This window comes from Balaenoptera physalus (genome assembly GCF_965194825.1).
Source record: "Balaenoptera physalus genome assembly, chromosome: 3".
In the NCBI taxonomy this organism is placed as follows: Eukaryota; Metazoa; Chordata; class Mammalia; order Artiodactyla; family Balaenopteridae; genus Balaenoptera; species Balaenoptera physalus.
This window is the reverse complement of record NC_138890.1, coordinates 124,358,097-124,382,176: the sequence shown is the minus strand read 5'-3', so window position 1 is coordinate 124,382,176 and position 24,080 is coordinate 124,358,097. Positions and strand designations below refer to the sequence as shown.

Genomic DNA, 24,080 nt, shown 5'->3' with positions numbered 1-24,080 from the left:
TTAGTTAACACACTAAAAGATTACTACCTGGAATTTTTAATTATTTTAGTTGTGTATGTTTGATAGATCCAAGTGTGTCTGTGTATGTTTAAATCCTTCTCTGAAAAATCATTTCCTCTTATCTTTTTCTGCTTATTCCCAGAGCTGTTTGTGATGCTGTGGGAAAGCCGATGGTATTTTTTTAAAACAAATAGGACTAAAGAAATATTTTATGAATGAGCAAGAGAACGCTTTTGTTTTTTTATCAGTTTGTTTTTTTCTAGTTAGTATCACGTGAAAAGGAAAAGTTCTGTCACAAAAGATGGAAGTCTCACATAAGTAATATTGTTCAGTAATGTTTAAGCGTTTCTCCTGGCTTTGCACAGTGGTTACTGAGTCTCATCAGAGAGTAAGAGGAGAATGTAGCCTTCCGAGTAGTTGATTTGGAAAATGTAACAGAATGTTTGGATATAAAGGTTTCCCGCTCACTGCTTAGTGGGTTTTCTGCCTATGGGAGTAGTTTTTTTTTGAATGAATGGAAGGAAAAGGCATAATTCCTGTTAAGGATTTTTGTGCAGAAGAAAATGAAAATTCTTTTCTAAATATATAACATGTTTTGAGCAGATAGAACATACCTTTAGGTATCTTGCATTGAACACGAAGTGCATTAACATAGCAAAGACATTTAATTATAGATTTAGTAAATTATACAGTCAGCAGAAATTAAACATTTATAAAAAGTCATAGTTTAGGTTAGTGAAGTTGCATAAAGAAGTTTGCTACAAATTTTGCAAGCTTGCCTTTTCCAAGAAGGCATTGACAGTGTCTTTTTTAAGTTAACTTTTGTGTCCACACTGCCCAGCACATAGTATTTGCTTATTGAATGAATATATAAAAGAACAAGAATTAGACATCAGATATGGTCTGTCAAGACTATATCCATACTGATGGTGATTTTTAATCATGGTTAGTGTATGCATTGGTAGGTCATGGCTGCAGAACAAATAGTTCCAAATGTAGCTGTTTCAAACAACATTTATTGTATCAGTTTTTGTGGGTCAGGAGTCCAGGAGCAGCTTGGCAGGGTGATCTGGCTCTTGATCTCTGACAAGGCTGAAATCAGGCTGCCAGGGTATTGGCTGGAGCTGCCATCATCTCAAGGCGGGATTCGGGGAGCAACTGCTTCCAAGGTCACTCACGTGGTAGTTGGTAAGATTTAGCTCCTTGCATGTCATTGGAACCAGGGCCTCTGTTCCTCACTGGGTGTTGTCCGGAGACCCTCTTCTGTTCCTTGTTACGTTGGCCTCACTGTAAGGCAGCTCACAACATGGCAACTCACTTCCATCAGAGGGAGCAAGTGAGAGCAAGACAGAAGTCGCAGTCTTCCGAGACCTAATCTTGGAAGTGACACCTCACCACTTTGGTCGTATTCTAGTCTTGCGAATTGAATCACTGAGCCCCACACTGAAGGGGGAGGAGACGGCAAAGGGGATGAATACCAGGAGCTGAGAATGGTTGGAAGTCATTTTAGATGCTGCCTACAGAGTCCGAAGTGGGAACAGATGGTGTCCCGGGAGCGCCTCCACAGGCAGAAGTGGGCACCCCTACTTCACAACATGGTTACCTCTTACACAGACGTTGGCTCATGTCACATTTATTCCAAGTGTGTTTGTGTGAATTCTCCCTTATGAGATTGAGTTCCTTAATGACAGGGACCTTGTCCTGTTTAGTTTTGTGATTGCAGTACATGAGCTGTTTGGCACGTAAATATTTTAAAAATAATGGGACCCATGAATTAGAAAAGTTGCATTCAGAGCTGGACTAGGTGGTATTTGTTCTCTTAATTTGGGTTTTCCTGAAAGCAGAGCTGGAAGTATGGGTTGGAAGGCAATTCGTTTGAGAGGTGATCTCAGGAAGCAGGAACGAGGGCAAAGGTGGGATGTGAAAGGAAAGTCTATATGAGATCCCTGCAGTGGGCACTGGGGTGTCACTCCACTGGGATCTCCTGAGACACGCATGGAAAGAGCACCACCCCAGAGTCACCCATTGGAAGGACTCCTACAGGAAGCTGGGGCGTCTCCACCACTGGCTCCAGTCCCTTAGGTTGAAGGTTGTCCCAGAGGAATTAACCCCTCCTCACTCTGGGCTTGGCAGGCTCCCACAGTCTTGGAGAACGCCTGGGGCAGAAGTAGAAAAATGCCTAATGGGTGTGTTTAAGATGCAACACCATTAGTAACAGGTTGGTCTGAGCTTGCTCTGCGTCCCCACTGCAGCTGAGGCTGATGTTGGAGGGAGAATGGGGTGGGCCCTCAGGAAGGAGATGCAGGCCACCCGTGGTGTCTGCTACACGGGCAGAGGGGGACTGCGGCCTGATCACATGTGGAACCTTAGACCTTGATGGTCAAAGTGGGAAAATGAGGGAGATCAAAGAGCTATTTGGTCCCTCCCTGGGATGGAAATGGATAAATCCTTTTGTACAGTAGTTTCTGGAAGATTTATGCTATTTTGCTTTACTATTTCCACTTGAACAAAAGGAAGAGTGAGATGCTGACCTCAGTTTTGAAGAGTTATTAATTGCCCTCACATGTGCTGTCAATGTCAGTGCTGTCCGGAGAAAGAGATTAGAAGTTCCTGTGTGTTGTCTTTATCAGGAAGACACATATTGACTGATTGCCTTCCTGGTGTTAAATCTGATTTACTTTTTATCTAATTTTGAATCTAGTACTGTGCGTTTGCACAAGGAGAGCCCTTATGCCCATATTATTGGAGGAAGATCTTTTGATTGTGCTTTTTATGAAATTGGAATGTCCTTGTTTGAAGTACTGACCTAGACAAGAGTTGTGGTTACATGGCCAGCTGTTAAATGTGGTCTTTTAAAAAATTTGAAAAGTTCATAAAATACCAAAAATATAGAGATTGACATAACAAACACCTCTGTAGCTGACATCTAGAATTAAGAAATGTTTACATTTTGTCATTTTCCTTCCAATAGTGTTTTTAATGAAAGCAATTGAACATTTTAATAAGCAAAAAAAAACAAAACAAAAACTTAAAACATAAAAGAAGTATGACTGAAAACTTATCTCCAGGCCTTTGTTTCCTTATCCCACACTCCCTCCCAGAAGCAACCCCCATCATAATTTTAGTATGAATATTTCCAGTCTGTGTTTTTATTCTCTCATAAATATTTTGCAGCTTTCCCCCCCCACTCAGAATTGTTCTTTTAATATATTTATGTTTATTCAAATAGATTTAATTCGTTCATTTCAAATCCTGGCTAGTATTTCATCTTATGGATATGCCACAATTTCTTTTATCGTTTCCCTTAATAATAGACATGTTAGCTATGTTAGCTGTTTTGAGGTTTTTTTGTTTTTTTTTTGTTTTTCTATTATAAGAATGCTTCAGTGGAAATTCATGTATGGATGTCTTGCTGCCTGTGTGTAAGGATTTTAGGGTAAGTGCCAAGAAGCAGAATTCCTGGATTATATTGTATACAACAATACATTTTCAATGTAATACATTGAAATATATTTTTAGTGTATTAGGTATTGCTAACATTTTGCTAAAGTGCTTGAACTTCTACACTTCTACACTTGAACTTCTACACTTGAACTTCTACACTTGAACTTCTACACTTGAACACTTCTACAGCAGACTGCTGTTTTCCCTCATACTCTCCAGGACCTGGTATTTTAAGACTTTTTAAATTTTTGCTATTCTGATGGGTGTAAAGTGATTATTTTGCTCTTTTATTTTGCAGTGTACTAAAGAGGTTGTGTATCTTTTTATGGCTAGTGGCCATTTGGTTTCATCTTCCCTAATTTGTTGGGTTACATCTTTTGCCCATCGTTTTTATTTTATTTCCTTTTTTTTATTAATTTATATATTTTATGTATTAGGAATATCTTATTTCAGTCTGTCCCTTCCTTTAAAATTTATGACATCATTCAGAAGGCTTAAGTTTTGATACAGTCCAGTTTATCAATCTTTTTACAAGAGTTTTGCTTTTCATACCTGTTTAGAAAATATGTTCCTATTCATAGGTCATAAAAATATCTCAGATTTCAGTTTTTCTTCTAAAATTTTTAAAGTTGTGTTTTGACATTTAGTTTCTCATTACTCTTCTTATTTTTTTTCTTAGTGTGGTGTGTGGTATGGATTAAGTTTATTTTTCCAGGTGGAAAGTGATTTTTCACCGTACTGAATTAGTGTATCTTTTCTTCCTGTTTGTTATTCTGTCTCTATTTTTTGCTACCTTCCCATCTGTGTAAGGATCTGTTTTTGGGTTCTCTAATTGCCCCAGTCTCTTTTTTCTCTTGTGAATACCACATGATTTAATTACTGCAGTTTTATAATAAATCTTGACTTCTGTAGGGCAAGTCCCCTCTTCTTGTTTTTCTTTTATTCAGAGTTGATTTGTATATTTTTGGCTATTTAGACTTCTCAATGAATTTTAGAAATCATTTGTCTAAGTGTGCCAAAACAAATATACTTAGAATTTCGATTAGAATTCTAATGGCTCTTCAGATTAATTTGGGAAGTATTTGAATCTTCCCATCTATGTACAGTAGATGTCTCCTATAATTCTGGTATGCATTTGTGCCCATTGAAGTATTTTACAATTTTCACTATATAGATCTTGTTCCTCCTTTTTTTTTTTAACCGTGTTTTCTGTACATTTATTCTCTTTTTAATTAGCATATACATTGCATTAGTTTAAATTGTACAACATACTGGTTTGATATATGTATATGTTGTGAAATGATTACCATGAAAAGTTCAGTTAACATTCATCACCTCACATAGTTACAGATTTTTTTCCTGTGATGAGAACTTTTAAGATGTAATCTCTTTTAAAAAAAAAAAAAAAGATGTAATCTCTTAGCCACTTTCAAATATACAATATAGTGTTATTAACTGTAGTCACCATGCTGTGCATTGCATCCCCAGGACTGACTTACAACTGGAAGAGTTTGTACGTCTGACCACCTGCACCCATTTTGCCCACCACTCACGCTCTGCCCCTGGCAACCACCAATCTGTTCTGTTTCTTTGAGTTCAATTTTTTAGATTCCACATATAAGTGAGGTTCTACAGTATTCGTCTTTCTCTATCTGACTTATTTCGGTGAGCATAATGCCTTCCAAGTCCATCCATGCTATTGCAGATGGTAAGGTTTCTTTTTTTTTTTTTTACGGCTGAATAGTATTCCATTGCAGATATATACCATATCTTCTTTATCCATTTATCCATCAGTGGACACTGAGGTTGTTTCCATGTCTTAGCTGTTGTAAATAATGCTGCAGTGAACATGCAGGTGCAGAAATCCTTCCCCAAATCCAGCATATGACTGGAATGGGGAAACACTTAAAAAAGGTTAGTTATTAATGGTATCCAGGTGGCTCTCAGGAACTGCTTATTTCTTGCACCTCTAACATTGACCCACTTCACTTCTAGTTATAAACTCTATATAATTGATTGTGTGAGAATTTTGAGCATTTTCTACATTTGTGAATGAACACAGCAATGGAGCCTAGACCCGGGAGTTCCAGGCTTTGTGGGATCATTGATGACTCAGATCCCCTGTCGCACAGAAAGAAATCACACGTAGCAGAAGCATACAATAGGTACTTCCAGTTACCCCATTACAAGGCAAATCCTGGGCTAACCTCTGTGAGAGTAACTGAGCAGTGACTAACAGACTAGAAGCAGATGGCCTCATAGCCGGCCTCAGAACAGACCTGGCCCTGCGTTTTGTTACCCCTTCTGTCGTGTATCCTGACTGCGTTATAAAAGCGCTGTCCACCCATGGTGACACAGTGACTTTCCCATGCTGTCAGTGCACTGCCACTCTGATTGTCCCAGCCCCCTGGGGGAATGCAAAATAGGAAGGAAACATGCTAAACAATCAATGAACAAAGTTGTTTTTTTAAAGTGAGAGGATGGGAAGTGGTGGGAGGGAAGTGCTGAAGCACGGGGAATAGAATGAGGGCAGACGACAGAAAGACAGAAGCAGAGGAAGCGTTTGGGAAGAAAAACAAGAAAGGCTGCTGACAAAAAAAAATACTCCAGCAGAAAAAGGAAAAGGTGTTCCTTGCCAAGAAAAACGTGCTAATCTTATGCAGCTGAAACAGATATTTAAAGAAACATTGTAAGACTTTGGTCTTTAACTCCTTAATACAATACTTAATCTTGAAAAAATACTTAACCCTAAAGCACTCCTAGAGGAATCAGGGGGTATTCCGCGATTTCCAGTAAGGAGCAACACTTCTCTAAGTGTGAACCTTGCTTCTCGTGCAACAACAAAAAAAACTAGGGTAGCGTATTTTACTGTCTAAGTCAAATTGCAAGGTCCTTAGAGGAGAATAAATATTTTTGCAAATATACATTTTTAAATAGTTAACAGTTATACATAGCACTTCCTGTGACCCAACTCTATTGTATATTACATGTATTAACTACCTAAATCCTCCTTACAGCTTTATGAAATGGGCACTTTTACTGTCCCCATTTTACAAATGAGAAAATAAAGGTATAAAGAGATTTGAAATGTAGCTGATATCACAGAGGTGGTAAGAAGTGAAGCTGGAATTCAAATCCAGGAAGAGTGGCCACACTGTCTGTGCTTTTAATCACTACCCCAAAGGATCTCTCACTGGTCAGAATCCATCAATAATAGGATATATTGAACTATGTACTGAGGGTAGCACTGATTTATCAGTTTGGCTTTTTAAATTCAGTGACCTCAAGTATGCTGAGATATTTGGTAAAGGACAAGCAAATACCTGCTAAACCCAAAACCTTACTGCTGTATTAAAAGTACAATTCTAAGAGAGCCATAAACATGTGACTTACGGTCTTACTCATGTCCTGGCTTCCAGGAGAAAGAGCCCTTACGTAGCACGGCCTTCTTCCTGCCACCACGGCTGTCATTCACTTTGAAGAGTGTGAGATGCTCAAGGACCATGCTGTCCCCATTAGATATTTTTCCACGTACTTAAATCATTCATTTCACGTGATATTGCACTCAGTGACAGGCTTTCACCCGGCTTCCCCAAAACCAGTGGCTGCATTTAATTCACTCTTTAGTATCACTGCTTTCTAATTATCTTTGAATTTGATAAAAAATAGATGGTAAGATAAAGATTCCCCTTGGAAAATTGTTGCATAGTCTAAGGACTCCAATCCAGTGGAGGCAGCTGTTTTGCCCATTTTACAGATGCAAACATCTGCGGGTCTTGGGGACCTTTTCCACTATGATCAAGTGCCTTCCACACATGCTATGCACCCCACAGGGCAAAGCCTAGCAAGTGGAAACACTAGTGGAGAAGTCAAAATTCGATGTTTTACATTCTCCAGATAGACGTGGGCTTTGTTTCAAGAGCGGCAAATGGAATTATAGCAACGTGACCTGAACATGAGGAGCTTTCTTTTTTTGTACCTGTTTAAAAAGTTTATGTCTTCTAAGCATCCAGGGCCTTATTAATGAGAAGGAGTGACAAGATGACCTTTCACCCATATACCCCCCCCCCAAGAATTTATAGTGATCTGCCTTGTGGTTAAAAATAAAAAACACATGGTTGTCATTGTGTTGTGGTTTAGCAGCGTTAGATCAGGTATTCAGTGTTGTAATTATGATTGGCTACGTGTGTAGGCACTTCATCTCTTTCATGGAGGAATCTCTGATAAGCAGCTACAAGATGAGGGAGAGAGATCAGTTAAACAGTATGCTACCCTCATCTGCAAAGCCAAGCTGCTTTCCCCTTCCTGGGTCCCTGCCCATTCTCCCCATGGCTGCTAGAACAGATGAAACAAATCAGAATGGCTTTGAGGAGTCTAGTTCATCCCTCTGCTTAATTTAAACCCCAACCAAGTCTAATTATCAGAGCCATATTACTTGCCAGCAATAATTTGCTTTGGGTACAACTCAGAGCTATGTTGAAAATTTTATTTTGCCTTCAGAAAATTGGTTTACCTTTAAATTTTTCTCCCAGATTTCCCTGTGGAAAATTGGTCCTCTTAATTTAGGTATCTTGTAATTTTTCTCATTAAAAAAAGTGTGGCATGTGATATCATTAAATTTTTTTTCTAAATTGAAGTGACTTAAGTGGGTTGACATATGTGCTGCAGTATAATTGTGCTGTGTTTTTGGAGCTCAAGTCAGTAATTACATCCATAAACTTATTGTCTATGGTAAAATATGTTAACCGTCATCGACACAAAATTCATTAATTTGAATCAATATGTAATGTTCTGAAATGCTCTAACAAAGGATCATTGACTGACGGGTATAATACAGTCGAAGACCCAAACATTTCTCTATGAACGGCAGTAAACGTAAACATTTTCTAAATAGCAAGTCAATACTGTGATTCCCAAAACGCACACGTTACGAAGCCTGCAAGAAATTTGAGCTATGACATGATTCCAGTAATTGAATGTTTTTAAATCAGGGTATCCTGTAAAGAAGATGTGGCACATATACACAAAGGAATACTCCTCAGCCATAAAAAGAAACGAAATTGAGTTATTTGTAGTGATGTGGATGGACCTAGAGACTGTCATACAGAGTGAAGTAAGTCAGAAAGAGAAAAACAAATACCATATGCTAACACATATATATGGAATCTAAAAAAAAAAAAAAAGGTTCTGAAGAACCTAGGAGCAGGACAGGAATAAAGACACAGATGTAGAGAACGGACTTGAGGACACGGGGAGGGGGAAGGGTAAGCTGGGACGAAGTGAGAGAGTAGCATTGACATATATACACTACCAAATGTAAAACAGATAGCTAGTGGGAAGCAGCTGCATAGCACAGGGAGATCAGCTCGGTGCTTTGTGACCACCTGGAGGGGTGGGATAGGGAGGATGGGAGGGAGACGCAAGAGGGAGGAGATAGGGGGATATATGTATATGTGGAGCTGATTCACTTTGTTATAAAACAGAAACTAACACACCATTGTAAAGCAATTATACTCCCATAAAGATGTTAAAAAAAAAAAATACAGGGTATCCTGGATATTTTTGATCTTTACAACATGCAGCTAACTTTCAGAGAGGGTCTTGGAATTTCAAACCCTCAAATGCATCGTGCCTCATTACAGATGTGGTTGCTGAGGTCCAGGGAGGCTGAGTGACTGGTGGGGAGGAGACTGGCCCCCAGGTGATCTTTTCCCGACGCCCCTCAGAGACTGACTGCTAGAGCTCCCTTCTCCATGGAATCTTAGTGGATTAGATGCAGACTAGCTTTTTTACTTTCCTAATGTTGAATAACTTTAAAAGGCAAATTGAAATGTGCCAGGGTTGGGAAGTAAATTGAAATTCAAAGCAAGAATTTCATCAGGAATCCAATCCCAGGGTTTTCTTTTGACTTGAGACTGCAGACCTACCAAAATTACATTAATGTGAAACCCTGACGAAAGAAAAATCCCCGTCATTAAATATGTGGTGCTTCACAGATAATATCTAGTTCACCCTTTCAGCATTTCTGGGAAGCGAGAGCCAGATAAGAGAAGTACCGTGTGGCTTCCCAGAGGTGTGTCCACAGGGCTCGGTGCTAATGCACACCCCGGATTCAGTACAGCAAGGGCCATTTTGAAGGTGGAACAGCACATAATGTGGAAGAAACTGGGACTTGGAAGAGGAGCTAGAAGGGACGCAGCCACTGTGGTTGCTGCTGTTAGCATGTGCTCAGTGATGGAGTGGGTACCTCTTATCTTTTCTTTGATGTCCAAATCACTTTGCACCTTTCTCTCTCTTGCTCCCCTCCACTTTCCCCCTCCCCCTACTCTCCTCTTCTCCCTCCTCTCCCCCTCCCCTAACTCTGTCCCCTCCCTTCTCCCCACTCTCTCCCCCTCTCCCTTTCCCCACTCCTCATCCTTTCTCTTCCTGCCTCTCCACCCTCCCTCCTCCTTTCTCTCTCCCTCTACTCCCCTCCTCTGGGGACCTGCATCCTCCTTCTGCCATTGGGTTTGGACCAGTGGGGGAGCAGGCGATTGGAGGAAAGGAGGGAGAAATAAAGAAAGTGATGGAAGTCATTTTTCTCTGTCTCCCTTCCCCAGCATCAGTCCAGGCTGGCTGAATGCTCTTCTGAAGGTGACCCTCTTTACCCAGCTCTCTGTTTCAGGTTCTAGAAGCAGCTCCCTCCCTATTGCCTCTTCCGGCCTAAAGAAGGTGAAGGAGCCCTACTCCTAAGTGATTCCCTTATCAGAATTTTCTCAAACTACCTGGTCTGAGGGTGCCCTCTGTTTCCTGCAGGAACCCTGACCGAAACACGGGGCATGGATGAGCTGGTGCATCATATAAATACACATGCTTCATTTATTGGTTTCATAATTATTTATCCAGCATCTACCAAGTGCCAGAACCATTGAGACAAAGCTCCTGGCTTCGTAGAGCTTATAGAAAAAAAGATAAACACATACAATGTACCTTCAGGCAGTAATAACTGTTAGGAAGTAAAGGAGGACAAGGGGGAAACGGAGTGATTGGGGGGGGGGAGTCCTCTTTGAAGAGGGGACAGGTGAGGTTTCCTGAGTGGAGCGAATAGGCATACTTTGCAAAAATACCCAAAAAAAAAAAAAAAAGTGTTTTCCAGTGAGGGGACTCTCGGGGACCCTGAGCTGGGAAGGTGCTTGAAGGGCACTAGGAACAGCACAAAGACCAGTGTGGCCCGGGTGAGTGAGGGGTTGGGGGGAACAGGGCTAGGTTGCCTGAGGCTTTACAGCAGTGGTCCCCAACTTTTTGGCACCAGGGACCACTTTCATGGAAGACAGTTTTTCCATGGTCGGGGTGGGGGTTAGGGTTCAGGCGGTAATGCGAGCGATGGGGAGCGGTGGGGAGCGGCAGGTGAAGCTTTGCTCGCTCACCTCCTGCTGTGCGGCCCGGTTCCTAGGTTCCTAACAGGCCTCGGGCCAGTATCGGTCCGCAGCCCGGGGGTTGGGGACCCCTGCTTTACATGACCTGGAAGGACTTGGTGTGAGTGGAAGGAAAAGGTATGGAGAGTTTGGAGAATAGTGATATCATATATATTTTATTAGGGTGGCTTTGTCTGCTGTTGGAAAGACAGCCTCTACGGAGGACAAAAGTAGCGAACGGGGATGGGAGCCTATTGCTGGTGTCTGGATGGCTGGGATGGTGTTATTGGTTGAATCGTGTCTCCCCTCAAATATGTTGAAGCCCTAACCCCTCTACTTGAGAATGTGTCCTTATTTGGACACTGGGTCTTAACAGTAGGATGATCAACTTACAAGGAAGTTTTTCAGGTGGTCCCTAATCCAATATAACTGATGTCCTTATAATTAAGGAGACATTTGGACGCAGAGACAGACACGCAGAGAAGAAAGATGATGTTAAGAGACGTGGGAAGAGGGTGGCCGTCTAGAGGCCAAGGAGAGAGGCCTGGAGCAGAGCCTTCCCTCACAGCCCTCAGGAGAAACCAGCCTTGCTGACACTTTGACTTTAGATTTCTAGCCTCCAGAACTGGGAGACAGTCCACTTCTGTTTCCTCAGCCACCCCATTTTGTCCCAGCAGCCCTAGGAACCAAATACAGGTAAATGGCTTGGATGAGACTGATAATGGTAAAAGTAAGAAAGGTTGAATTTTGAAATACATTCTGAAGTTAACACCAGGAGGACTTGCTGATGGGTTGGATAGGGGTCGTGGGGTTGACATTTGGCCCATGGGAACTGAATTTAAGGACAAGACGGTCAGCGACTCCTAGGTCATTGGGTGAGTGGTGGTGCCCTTTGCTGGAGATGAGGAACACCGAGGAGGGCAGACCTGGGGGACAAACGTCCGGAATTGGGTCAGGGACGTGTGAGTTTACAGTCCCTGTTTGTCATCTCAGAGTAGGCAGTTGGCATTGAGGGGGGAGATGTTACGGCAGAGTCGTAAATGGTGGCCACCCCTCTTCCCACGACAAACACTGCAGAGCCTGGGCTGTTCACGCCTATCGGCTGCCACCCGAGGTGCCGTGGACACTACAGGTTGCACACAGATGATTCTAGTCAGTACGCAGATGTTTTTATATAATGTTTAATGTGCTTTTCTTAATATATAGTAGAAAAAATGTAACTAGCACAGCCAAGTCATGATTTCAAGATGTTATTACTTAAACCATCATTAAAAATTGAAGTATAGAAGTTTTTAAAAACCAGAGTCATCTTTTTAAAGAAAGCAATTAAGAAATGAATAGTATATGCAGTGGATGTAATAGTACACATAGTACATGGATATGGGGAAAAAATAAATGACCGAAGTTTAGGACACAGCCTAAAGCATTTGTAAGGAGTTACTAGGTGAGTCCTATCTCATGAAAGTTTCTTTTGTTTGGCGGGCCACGCCCCTCGGCTTTCAGGATCTTAGTAGAACCCACACCCACTACAGTGGAAGCACAGAGTCTTAACTACTGGACCTCCAGGGAAGTCCCCTCATGACCCTTGAAGAACACTTCCTTGGTCTGTTTTTTAACTGCAGGTCAAATCATCAATTTAGTAGTAGAGACCAGCGTTTGTTTAAAAAGGGGCTAAACTAGATCAGAAAATAGAGTGCATTGCTGGTAGTATTGGGAGGCATTGTTTCATGACGCAAAATATATTTCTCAATGAGCATCACAGTGAGAAGTTAGAAAGTCACTGGGTTTGCTTTCATAGGTGGGAATATCCCTTCCCCTATCCTATTTTGGTGACTCTCCTTTTGAGCCAAGTTGAAAAACCTGGGTTTGAAAAGAGACAAGAAAAACATGATGTACTTTCATCTTTACAAGGTTATGAATTATGAAGGTTTTCATAAATTACTGTGGGATTTGTTCTGTAGTTTTAGAAGCCTATGATATCATCGTCGAAAATGTATTCTAGCACATTTCTTCCATGTTCATTTGGGTGTCTGATCCCTATTTTGATACACCTGGTAATTGTTAGATCTCCCCAGCTTGTGAATTCTTCCAATTGATTTATTTTCATGGAGTATTTTGCCTTTGCGTGATCCTAAATTGCTTTATTGATGTGCAAGGTTGCCTTTACCAGGGCCTGTTTGCAGTAGCTTTGTTGTACGTACTTAAGTATAGTGTTAAGTAAGAGCTTCGATTGGGGGTGAAATATATTTATTCAGACAAAAGGATGTCTCAGAGTTGGGTAAAAATGCTTATTCTTATCCAAGAATGCATGTGATTCTTTTCAGAATTAAAACTCCTTTGAATGGATTTTTAAGAAGTCCTCTAGGAGCCCTTGAAACAATTATGTGATTTTTCTATTTTTTTTTCTTATATTAAAATATCTAGCTGGAAATGTCTAATGATATATTTCTTAAAAAAAATAATGGAACTAATGCCAAAATTATAGATACACTTAGTTTAAAATTTTCCTTGTGGCTCTAATTTTGACATAGAGTAACTTATACCTGATTTAAAGAGTTAGGCATTTAAATAATCTGATGTCAGCCACTAAATTCATTGGGCACCCATTATTTCACACACACATCATTTACAAGAATATTTCCACAGAACATTCTTGTAAATATGTTTATGTGATGCAAATTAGGCTAAAGTACTACGCTATCAGATGTGTAATGTTTAAGGAACAATAATTTCTTTAAAAAGTATGATCTGCAGTGTTAAGGGAAGTTTATAATTTCTAAAATGACTTACTTAACAGAAGTCTTGATGAAAGCATTTAGCATGGAGATGAAATATGCCTCATTAAGTTTCCAGGTTATGTACATGTCAACACTTCTTTTGTCATCTTTCAATAGTTTATTTACATAACTGAGGGCTGTTACTTTTATTAGTGGTGATGATCACAGCAAATGATTTTGGTAAGTTAACCTAAGCAACATAATGTGCTTCTGTTTCCACAAAACTAATGGTGAGGAATCCAACCCTCCTCCTTCTGCCCCCTCCCCTGGTAGTAAAGAGCCCCTATTTACATATGTAAATAAGCCATTCAGTTGAGAGCCCCGTGAGGCCCACCCAGGTCCTATCTGTTATTTTGCTGATGTTGATGGCATTAGCCAGGAGGTAAATGGTACCTGGAGACTGATGTCTCAGACTGGAATAACAGATACCAGAGGCTGAAGGCTGTCATTTAGGAGGAGAAATGGATTCTTGGGACTAAGAATTTTGGAAGAAAATGAAGGCACAAATTTTGTCTTTAATGTTGGCCTGAGAGATATAATGTAATGTTTTTCTTGAACATGGAAAGCTATACATACAAATTTTTTATATAAGGATGTTGCTTTCCTACCATAGCATTTTTGAGGGCCCTGTTTGCTTTTTAAAGAATGTAAAATATTTCACAATTGAACTCATAGAGCTGGCTATGGTCAGATACCTTCCCTGGCTGTATGTGGGAATCTGGCCTGTAATAAGAAAGGAAAGCTTTTAAATGAAGGTCTCCCTAAAGTGAAGAAGGTGACATGTCCAGTGTCTAATGAATTAAATTCTTCTCAAGGGTTCCTATCTAGGACATAGCTATGTCCGTCCACCTTTCTACAAAGCCTCAGTAACTCTAGAACACACAAGCCACCGACCACCACCAATTTTTTTTGTCAACAACAGAATACATACAGTGTGACTATTTTTGAAAATTAAGATGAGTTTAAGACATGAGTCATATGGAGAAAAACTTGCTCTGAGCTGTTCAGAATCCCTTTATTTCTATTCCATAAGCAATTCATTAAAATGACATTAATCCTCCAGGCTGTTCTTTGGTTTCTATTAAGATGTATTACTGGAATCTGTGTAAATATATTGATTATCTCATAGGCCTATTTGTTCATCACAAGCAGACTATTGTTACAGAGTCATTGTACTTCATAATAAATGAGACAAAGTGGAGACCAGGTTTTAAAAACCCACCTGGCCCCTCCATTCCCCTTGAAGGATGTGCTTGCTCTCTTTAAACCAGCCTTTCACAAAATGGGAGTTTAAGATTGAGAGTCTCAGTTTAATATCTACATCTGCCCCCTGCTGAGTTCATGGTGCAATTAGCTAATTAAAAAATATATAACATTTTTCACCTTGAAGTCAGAAGAAAAGCAATAAACCACAGGCTCAGGATTTAGTTAATTTGCACATTGACTGTAATTGTGTATTTAACTCCAAGATTAATTTTTTTCCTGATGAGTGGGAACCTGGCACTGTGCACTGGAACTCTTAAATTGGTTGTAATCATTCCATAGGGAGGTTGATAAGGGCAGATAGTTCTCGAGATATATTAATGAGGATAAGTATTTATTTACATCTGATAACTTTTTTTTAGGAGAAAAAGCATTAAACCACTTTCTGATAAACCATTAAATTTAAAGGAGGCTTCAAATCAAGCTAAATAAATAATCTGATTTAAAAAAACTATTTCTCATGTAAAATCTATTGATTCTATTGAATGGGAAATCATACTCAATTTTGTTTGTTTTGTTTTGCCAAATATTCAGTGAATTAATGAGAACAATTTCTGCTGTCAAAGCTTTGGTACATTTTCTAGGTCAACCGAGATTTAAAACTATTGCCTTGCATTTTTTTCAGAAGAGGGTAGGGAAAGAATGCGTGTTGGCAGGGCAGTTAGTAGGAAAAACATAATCCTGACATGCAATCTGCTACTTATGACATTTCCTTTTTGAAAGGTAAGCGTTATACTTTGGATACCGAAGCAGTGATTGTTGGCAATTCAAGTGGGTGTGATTGATCCATGTCTTAAAAGTAACAGAGCTGTTACTCTTAGAAGAAAAAAAGAGAAGAATTCTCAAGTATTATAATACAGACATTGCATTTTTACCTAAGTAGAGTCTTTTCACTCTCCTCTGTGAGCAGATGCTAATACTCATCTGACAGATATTTCACTCCCTAGGTAGATGCTCACTTGGACCAGGGGCTTTACGCCCAGGAGTTTTCTGAGACCGTCTCTCTGTTGCTTTCATCTCCCCATCCCTGAAGTCAGTGCTCACAGTGTATTGTGCTTGCTTCTTAGATTCTTGTTTACTGTTATCCAACTTTGAAAGATGGAGAAGTGAAACTCTATACCATTCATGGGGGTCCCTATTCCAGACTTTTCCTTTAAAACACAGTTGCTTGGGTTTGTGTGTGTGTGTGTGTGTGTTTGTGTGTGTTTGACATGGAATGAGTGATGGGAGGTGTTAAGTCTTTCTGCGTGATCCATTTGTCCAATATATATACAAGGGTTTGTCTAAGGAAACGACCACTCTTCTACACAGGTTAGGTTATAAACTTAATGCTCAATCTCTGTTCGATCCAATAAAATTTAACTGCATTCAGGGGCAGAGTTTTTGGTGGCTTTCAGACACCAGGAATTCTGCCACTATGAAGAAGAGAGGAGCTTCTGAGGCAAGAGAGTTTTCATGGTTTTGGGGAAGACGGTGATTTCCGTGTCTTTTTGGTGATATCCAAATGGGCGGCAAGTCTAAGAATGCCCCTTACTGTCTTCTGCTATTCTAGGAAGATTGACTTCATGTTCAGGGAAATCGTGCTCCAGTTTTCCTTAGTATTCTTGAAATATAATTAGGGGCAATATCAGGTAACAGGAAAGTGCAGATTTGATGGGAAATGTGATACTGGGCTGTGTTCATGACTTTATCACACACATGCATATACAAGGCTATTTTTAATAAAATGGCTTGCACGTGGCATGTGGTTTTGTGGGGGAAAATCGTGTCATGTCTTTTTATTGTTGGATTTTAGCTGAAACAGACAAGTACAGTGCCGTTAAATGCTGTCCCTCTCCCTTTTCCGACCATTTTCCCATCATCCCACGCCCCACCTTCTCCTCTCCCACCTCGTTCATCCCCATCTTCCATTCCCTGTCAGGAAGGGCAGCCTCCGAAGAGCCATTTCAACTCAGCCCGACATCGCCAGAGACTAGTGGACCCAGCTGCTTCAAAAGTGAGTGTGTCCTGTCGCATGGTGCATGGCGGTGTGGTCCTTGTGAGGAAAAGGGTGTTGTGGGTTTTTATTTATGCTGGTGTATTTGAAGGCTTTAGAGGAGGCAAAGTCTTCTCTATTCATCGAAGGCCGTTCACACCAAGGGAGTTCTGGCGTTGAATCACCAGACCTGAAAACAAGCAAAGCCCTGATAAGTAGCACCTGCTGGTTTCTGTGGTGTAAATACTCCCACCACAACCAATTTCAGACAGCAGTTTGACAAAAGCGACTTCAGAGCTGAGAAGAGATGCCCAGTGGAGCTCTAACATATACAGATCCAATTGACACAAATCCTAGTTAAAATATAGCAGAAAATTAGGAAGTGAACCAATTTTGAGTATCTCTTACCTTTGTTTTCAATATAATGTATTTCATTGGAAGTTTAGATATTTTTAATCAATTAATCAATTATTTAACAACTGGCTTGTAAAATTCCTGGAAATTTACCAAGCTGGTGTGGGTGGGCTCCAGCACAGCAGTTGCACGTGTGATGTATTCGTTGAGAATAGTCTTAAGTCATTTTGGTCATGCCCAACTCTTATGGTCTACAGAAAAGTGGCTGAGGTTTTGAGCAAGGATTTGCTGTTCCCACACAGCTCAAGTAAGTCGCAGGCCAGCTCTGCTGCACACAGACTTTTATTAAACAGACATTTCCTGGCAAACAGGCACAAAGCATTCCTGCAGCCTGTCCTATAAACTCAGTGAAGTCCCTGCTCTCATGCCTTTTAAGTGCTCCAGCCAAATCTCATTGGAAGGTTCCACTTAAGGTTGATGACCTGACAACTTTCCGGAGGCAGGATTCTCTCATTTTTATGGTGGGCATCATGCAATGGGGCTTCTGTGCCCCAGCTGCTGGACATAAGGCCATTGAATACTTGGGCCTCGGGTGCCAGTCCTAAGGGTCCAAGTTACAGACCTTCATAGATTCTTATGCGCTGCTCATGCAAGGGTAGAGAATATCTCTAAATTGACTTTGCCGATTCACTTACCTTAAATACCGCTAGTTTCAACAATGAATGCCTGTTTCTAACATCCTGAGAACACTGAGCTTGATTTCGGCAATGAAAACCCATTTCAGTATGCCAATTAGCGAAATCTCGGGTGTGACTGAGATACAGATACCTCTGATGTAATGCTAGTTGACCACCCTGGGGGAGGGAGAGTCAATCCTGATCAGGACTACTGACTGGGTATAGGATATAATTTTAACCAGTACATAATATCACACTGCCTGTGTGGCAGTATTTGAAAGTGGACTCCAAATGTCATAGCCTTTTGTTACATTTATTAAGTACCTGGGGTGCCCCCCACACCCAAGCTCCAGACAACTCACTTTGGCTCAGGATCCTTGTGATGAAGTTATGAAAGTTCTGTTAGTATGTGAGGGAAAAAAATAAACTAGCTCTGAATAAGGTGAATGGATTCATCATGTGAATCTTGCTAAAGTAGAGCACAGCTCAGAGTACACCAGGTCCTTCTCAGACCCCGCCTAAGAGTTTTCATTAATGAGGCACTAAAACATCCTGTGGTTAAGCACACTGTTAATGTGCTTAACCGCTTATTGAAGTGGTTAATCCCACTATTACACCCAGCATGTACCTCTTGGTCAGTGGTGTTTTAAGGACTCAACTTAGCGTGTGCTTTTGTTCCTCCTCTTTCTCTTTTCCTGTGTTCATTTCATTCTGCTTGGCATTTTCAGAAATGCTGTGCCTCACCCGTGCAAACAGTTGTACATTACACTGTAAATTACCTGAGTTTCTTCTGTTGAGTCTTTCTGTTGTTCCATTTTGTCTTGAGTGAGAATCATGGCTTCTTTTTCTAGACACACTCTAAGAGGAACTCATTAAACTGCTATAAAGAAAATGTCTGGTGCCTTAATGTGCTGTGTGAATAGGTTCAGCCAGTGTTAACAAATAGGCTTTAAAGGTCAAATCCTTTCCTCCCCCAAATACTGCAGGACTAGGAATTTGAGAAAGGCCTAAATTTTTCCCCTAATATTAGGAACTGATGGGGGAAACCACATTTCTTGTGTGGATAGGTTACTTGGACAACAAATAGAAAATGGAAATATGCACCAGTGTAGCCAGTGGCCTTTTGTTATAAGTACATTGGTGCTTAGAATCTGCACTGTATTTTCTTCAACTCAATAATCTGAGTTGTAGTAAAAAAAAAACCCTGGGTCAGTACCAACTTACAGTAAACCAGCTGCCAAATCTGTTGAGAACACTGGTTTTGTTGCGTCGGCATTGTAATCTGGGAAGAAGTGTGATCAAGTAGAGATACTTAGTTTCCCATTAGCAATACAGCGGGGCGGGAAGAATATCCTTGACTGGGCTGTACATTGGGCTTTGGCATACACCAGCTCTATGGCCGTGGGCAGCCACTTATCACTGAGCCCCCATTGCTCAAGGTTTTCTCTTCTATTAAATGAGAGTTTATTAAATGTTCCCTTAATCAAATTATGGAATTATGTTTCTTTTCCATCAAGGCTATTTATAACTAGATACTTCACCGTTTAGTCTGAGATGTTTGAATAGCATTTCTCAATCCTAAAATCCTTCTACAAACGGCATCCTTTCTCATGACTTGCAAGGCATTATTTTTGGGTGGTCTTCTATCAGTGTCTTCAACGGATGTTAATTTTTAAAACAGAATTAATTACTTTAAAGCTGTGGGGGAAAATATGGACCAGAAATAAGGTGTTCATTTTCTGCTCAAGGAGTTGGCTTTTTTTTTTTTTAGCCTGCATTTTTTTTTTAATTTTTTTATTTTTTTAATGCTATTTTTGTCTGCTTACATTCTTTTTATTTATGTATGTATGTACGTATGGCTGTGTTGGGTCTTCGTTTCTGTGCGAGGGCTTTCTCTAGTTGTGGCAAGCGGGGGCCACTCTTCATCGCGGTGCGTGGGCCTCTCACTATCGCGGCCTCTCGTTGCCGAGCACAGGCTCCCGACTCGCAGGCTCAGTAATTGTGGCTCACGGGCCGAGTTGCTCCGCGGCATGTGGGATCTTCCCAGACCAGGGCTCGTACCCACGTCCCCTGCATTGGCAGGCAGATTCTCAACCACTGTGCCACCAGGGAAGCCCTAGCCTGCATTTTTTTAATCTTAGTCTTCGAAAGCCTTCGAAAGTGCTTTGAGTATAGGAAAACAAGCTTTTAAACCTGTTTTATTTGAATAAGAGTTAAAGAGTTAGGGAGAAATCAAAGGTAAGTAATGTACCTCTGATTGGCTAAACTTGTCCACTGGGAATTTCTAAAATGTCTTTTGTTTGGAGAATATGCTCACCTGTCTACCCCCAGTATGAATGCTGTAACACATTAAATGAACAAAGAATGAAGAAAACGGGCAATAGGAATAATAGTTCAAAGACCACAGAGCAGTTATTTGTGGAGCTGGTAAAGGCTTCTGTTAAATAAAAATCAATTTGATATGGGAGCGTCGGGGACACGATCTGGGGAGACAGGAGGTGGACAGAAGATAACACAAGAGTGTACAGAGGATTAGTTTTCAAACCTCCTGGCATTTCAGCATAAAAGAATAATGAAGATTTATTCTAGATGAACTGTCATTTTTCATTGGAAGCTTTGCTGATCCAGAATAAATAGGTTCATGGAGACTGTATTGAAATTTTGAGCATGTGACAGTAAGTAGCGGTGGGCATAGCATCTAATACATTTCAAAACCAGAAAGTGCTGTAACATTCTATCCTCTTAAAAAACAAACCAAACTCCCCAAATGGACAGATATTCCAGCTAACCAAAACCCTGCATATAATTCTAAGATACATTGTTTCAATATGCCTTAGGGCTTGAAAATCCTTTATACTAATTCTCAGCGATTTCTCTACCTTTTTCTAATGAGAATAAGGTTTATAAAACCTGGGCTCCCCTGCTGGGAAAATCAGCCCAGAGCTATCTCAGAGCAGATGGTCTTCTTTTCTCACTACTATAAACCTTTTAGGATTGATCCTTTTTTCATTTTTATCTCTCTGAAGAGTAAATGTCTCTGAGACCTTAGAAACCCACTGTTCAGAGGGGGCAAGAGGCTGCATTGACCAGAGTTCATAGTTGCAAAGATGATGTAGAATAGAAGCCATGGAAATCGTGGAATTGTGTTTCTCTCTATAAGAGCAAAAGAAAATAGGTTGATTTTTCAAGTACTAAGGGGATAGGCTTTAAAATATCTACATTTTTGAGCCTTATTATGCTTTGAATTTCTGGATGGTAATTAACACCCTCCTAGTCCCAGGAATTTGAAGTGTTAAAGAATAATTTCTTCTCTTTTGGAGGATGTAATACTTGTTACTATATTTAAGGAGGTAGAAAGATGGGGAAGGGGCTGGGAAGATTGGTTGCCATAATTATTCTGGGAATATTTTAGTCATATAAAATGTTGTACTACGTAAACTTTTTTTGCAAAGGCTTTTAGGGGTGATACATTGATGACAGAAATTTTTGAGGCAGCTTATAGTTTTTGTTTGTTTGTTTGTACATCAGCCATCTATGAATTGCCTTTGGTCCCAGCTAAAGTAGGTGTGAATCTCATATCTGCAACTTAATAGCTATGACTTTGGGGCAGTTACTTAATCACCCTGAGAAAGCCTCAGTTTCTTCATCTGAGAACAAAATAATATCCACCTCATGAGATTGTTTTGAGGAGTAAATGAGAGAATGTATGAAAAGTTTTTACCACATAGATAGGCACTTAATGAGTGCCAGAAAAATTGTAGCTATCCTTTAAATTATGATTACTCTTACTATGGTTATCAGGTAATCATTATCTAACTTTTTGAGGATTTTTTTTTTCCGTCTTGTAAGATAAGGGCTTAGGACTAGATGATCCTTGAGGTAGAATGTCTGCATTGTTAAAAGTCTGTACAGTTATACTTATTTTTGAATGTCTGTCATATACTCAGCTGTGTGGTAGGCATGGAGGAATATAACTTGTAGGATTTAGTTCTTACCTTCAAGAATGTAATGTCATTGGCAAAGAAATAATGCAGAGACAGTAATCAATTGTTTGGTAAACAATATCAGAGGGGCATTGATTTTGAACCAAAAGACATCTGTGAGCCACAGTCAGAAAAGGCTTCCTGGAGCCGGTGGGTTTTCATCAGGGCCCTGAAAGAAGGAAAAGGCTTTCAAAAGAAAAATTTATTTATTATTTATTCATTTTGGCCACTCCTGGTCTTAGTTGTGGCATGCGGACTTGGTTGCAGCATGCAAACTCTTAGTTGCGGCATGCATGCGGGATCTAGTTCTCCGACCAGGGATTGAACCCTGGCCCCCTGTATCGGGAGCTCAGAGTGCCACCCTCTGGGCCACCAGGGAAGTCCCAGAAAAGGCTTTTTAAACCTTGAGTATGGGCGTGAACATTAGGAGAATTCACAAGGTAATGTGATGGGCCAGACCGGAATGGAGGGAATAGGTGACATGGAAGGGATGCTCCTGTATGGCTGTCCCTGACGGGATGCAGGCGGGCTTTGCCATCACGCAGACTGTTCTCAAGTTCTGTGTATTAGTTGTGTGGCCGAGGCAGAGTCTCTTGTTTCCTCATCCATACCGCGGGGGGATAACCTCATTAAGATTGTTCTTATAATGAAATGGTCTGGTGCAGACATTCCGTAGAGTGATCGGGCTGTCTTGGGTAGTAAAATGACAGTTCTTAGTTAAACTAGACACAGTCTGCCCTATGACCCACCAATCCCGATCCAAAAGAACTGGCCGCTGTTGGAGGACACAGATACTTCTTGCAGCATTGTTGTTACCCCAGAAAGTTTGGGGATGTTGTGGGTGTAGGCAGTTGAGAGAGTGATTGGAAAAACAGGGTACGTCACATAACATCCAGCAGTTAGAAGCAGCAGCCTTGAAGGGGCAAGCAGCAATGTGGATGGAGCCTAAAATGTATTACTATGTGGAAAAACAGAGCTTAAACAAATTCAGTGCTTTACGACCATGCTGGTAATGTCGATTAAAAATACATGCACATCATACAACTTGCATTTTCCGGGAGCTCGTACAAATAGCTGAATATCCATCAGGCACGTTAGAAAGGTGGGCTGGAGACAGGGAAGGGGTGTCGAAAGTTAGGTATGCAAGTAAATAAACTGACGAGTGGGAATAATATTCTCTGTCTGAGGAGTATGATTAACCCTACCCTCTCCTGTACACTTGAATCTCCCCACATGAAAGTAGGTAGATAGGCCAAGAAATATGGTATAAGGGAGACTTCAAGAAGTCTCTGGGAATGGAAGCAGTGCTCCTACAAATCATGGAGCCGCTGACCCTTCTGCAGCCCTGACGCATGTCCGCCTGGTTCTAGGTTCTGTACACACAGGACTAACAACTTTACTCCTCACAGCGTCCTCAGGAGGGCGGTACTGTTGATGGCCATTTGGCAGGTGAGGCCACTGAAGCTTGCACGGGATCGCACGGCTACAGTAAAATGGGAGCCGGGATTCGAACCCAGTCGGTCTGGCTCTTGGGATCCCTGTTCTTAACTATCCTGCCTGGCTGCCTGTGATGGACATAGCTGAAGTGGTGAAGGAGGACCAGACCCTTTCCACCCGTGGTGCCCTTGGACCATGCCTGGCAGTTGCAACTACTTCCTTTTTGTGGAGGCTGCCAATTTTTTTAAAAAATTGCGTGTACTTGGGTGTGTACGCATGTGTATAAAACATTTTATTGAAACACAACATACATTCACAAGCGTACAGCTTGATGAATTTCCACAAACTGGACAATCCTGTGTGACCAGCACCCAGGTTCAGGAACGAAACACAGTGGGTAAACCTGAAAAACCAAAACTTCTGTCACTTTTACTGGGCATGAAGTTAGGATTGCTGGAAAGCAACATCGTGAAAAACATAAGCCTTTAAAAGTGAAAACAATAGAAGAGTCAGAGATTCTAAAAATTGCTACAGGTTTTGGGTGTTTCTAAGGTGTAGGAAAAAACCCTCTACCTTTTCTCGATTTTTACCACAGTTAGTTGCTTCCATTACCAGTAGTGGAGGGCACAGACCACTCGTGAAGGAAAGCAAAAAGTCTCTCAATGAGTTCAAGGCAAACTCACGTTATCAAAGGATAAAACAGATTGAGCTGCAGGCCTTAGACATAAATAGATAAACACCTACATGGTGTGGATCATCAGGAAGGCCTTGAATGG

The 24,080-nt window shown here is 40.8% G+C and overlaps 1 protein-coding gene across 13 annotated transcripts in view; it reads left to right on the top strand.

Moving 5' to 3' along the window:
- The window catches only part of MAST4 (microtubule associated serine/threonine kinase family member 4), a 562,656-nt gene that overhangs the window by 251,300 nt on the left and 287,276 nt on the right, over positions 1 to 24,080 (top strand). For 4 of the 13 annotated variants that reach the window (XM_082457025.1, XM_082457016.1, XM_082457028.1 and 1 more), the window contains one exon: positions 16,800 to 16,874. The exons of the other annotated variants lie outside the window; for them this stretch is intronic. In XM_082457025.1, the coding sequence (XP_082313151.1) occupies positions 16,800 to 16,874 (75 nt within the window). The remainder of the gene's footprint in view (positions 1 to 16,799; positions 16,875 to 24,080) is intronic. 13 annotated transcript variants of the gene reach the window in all.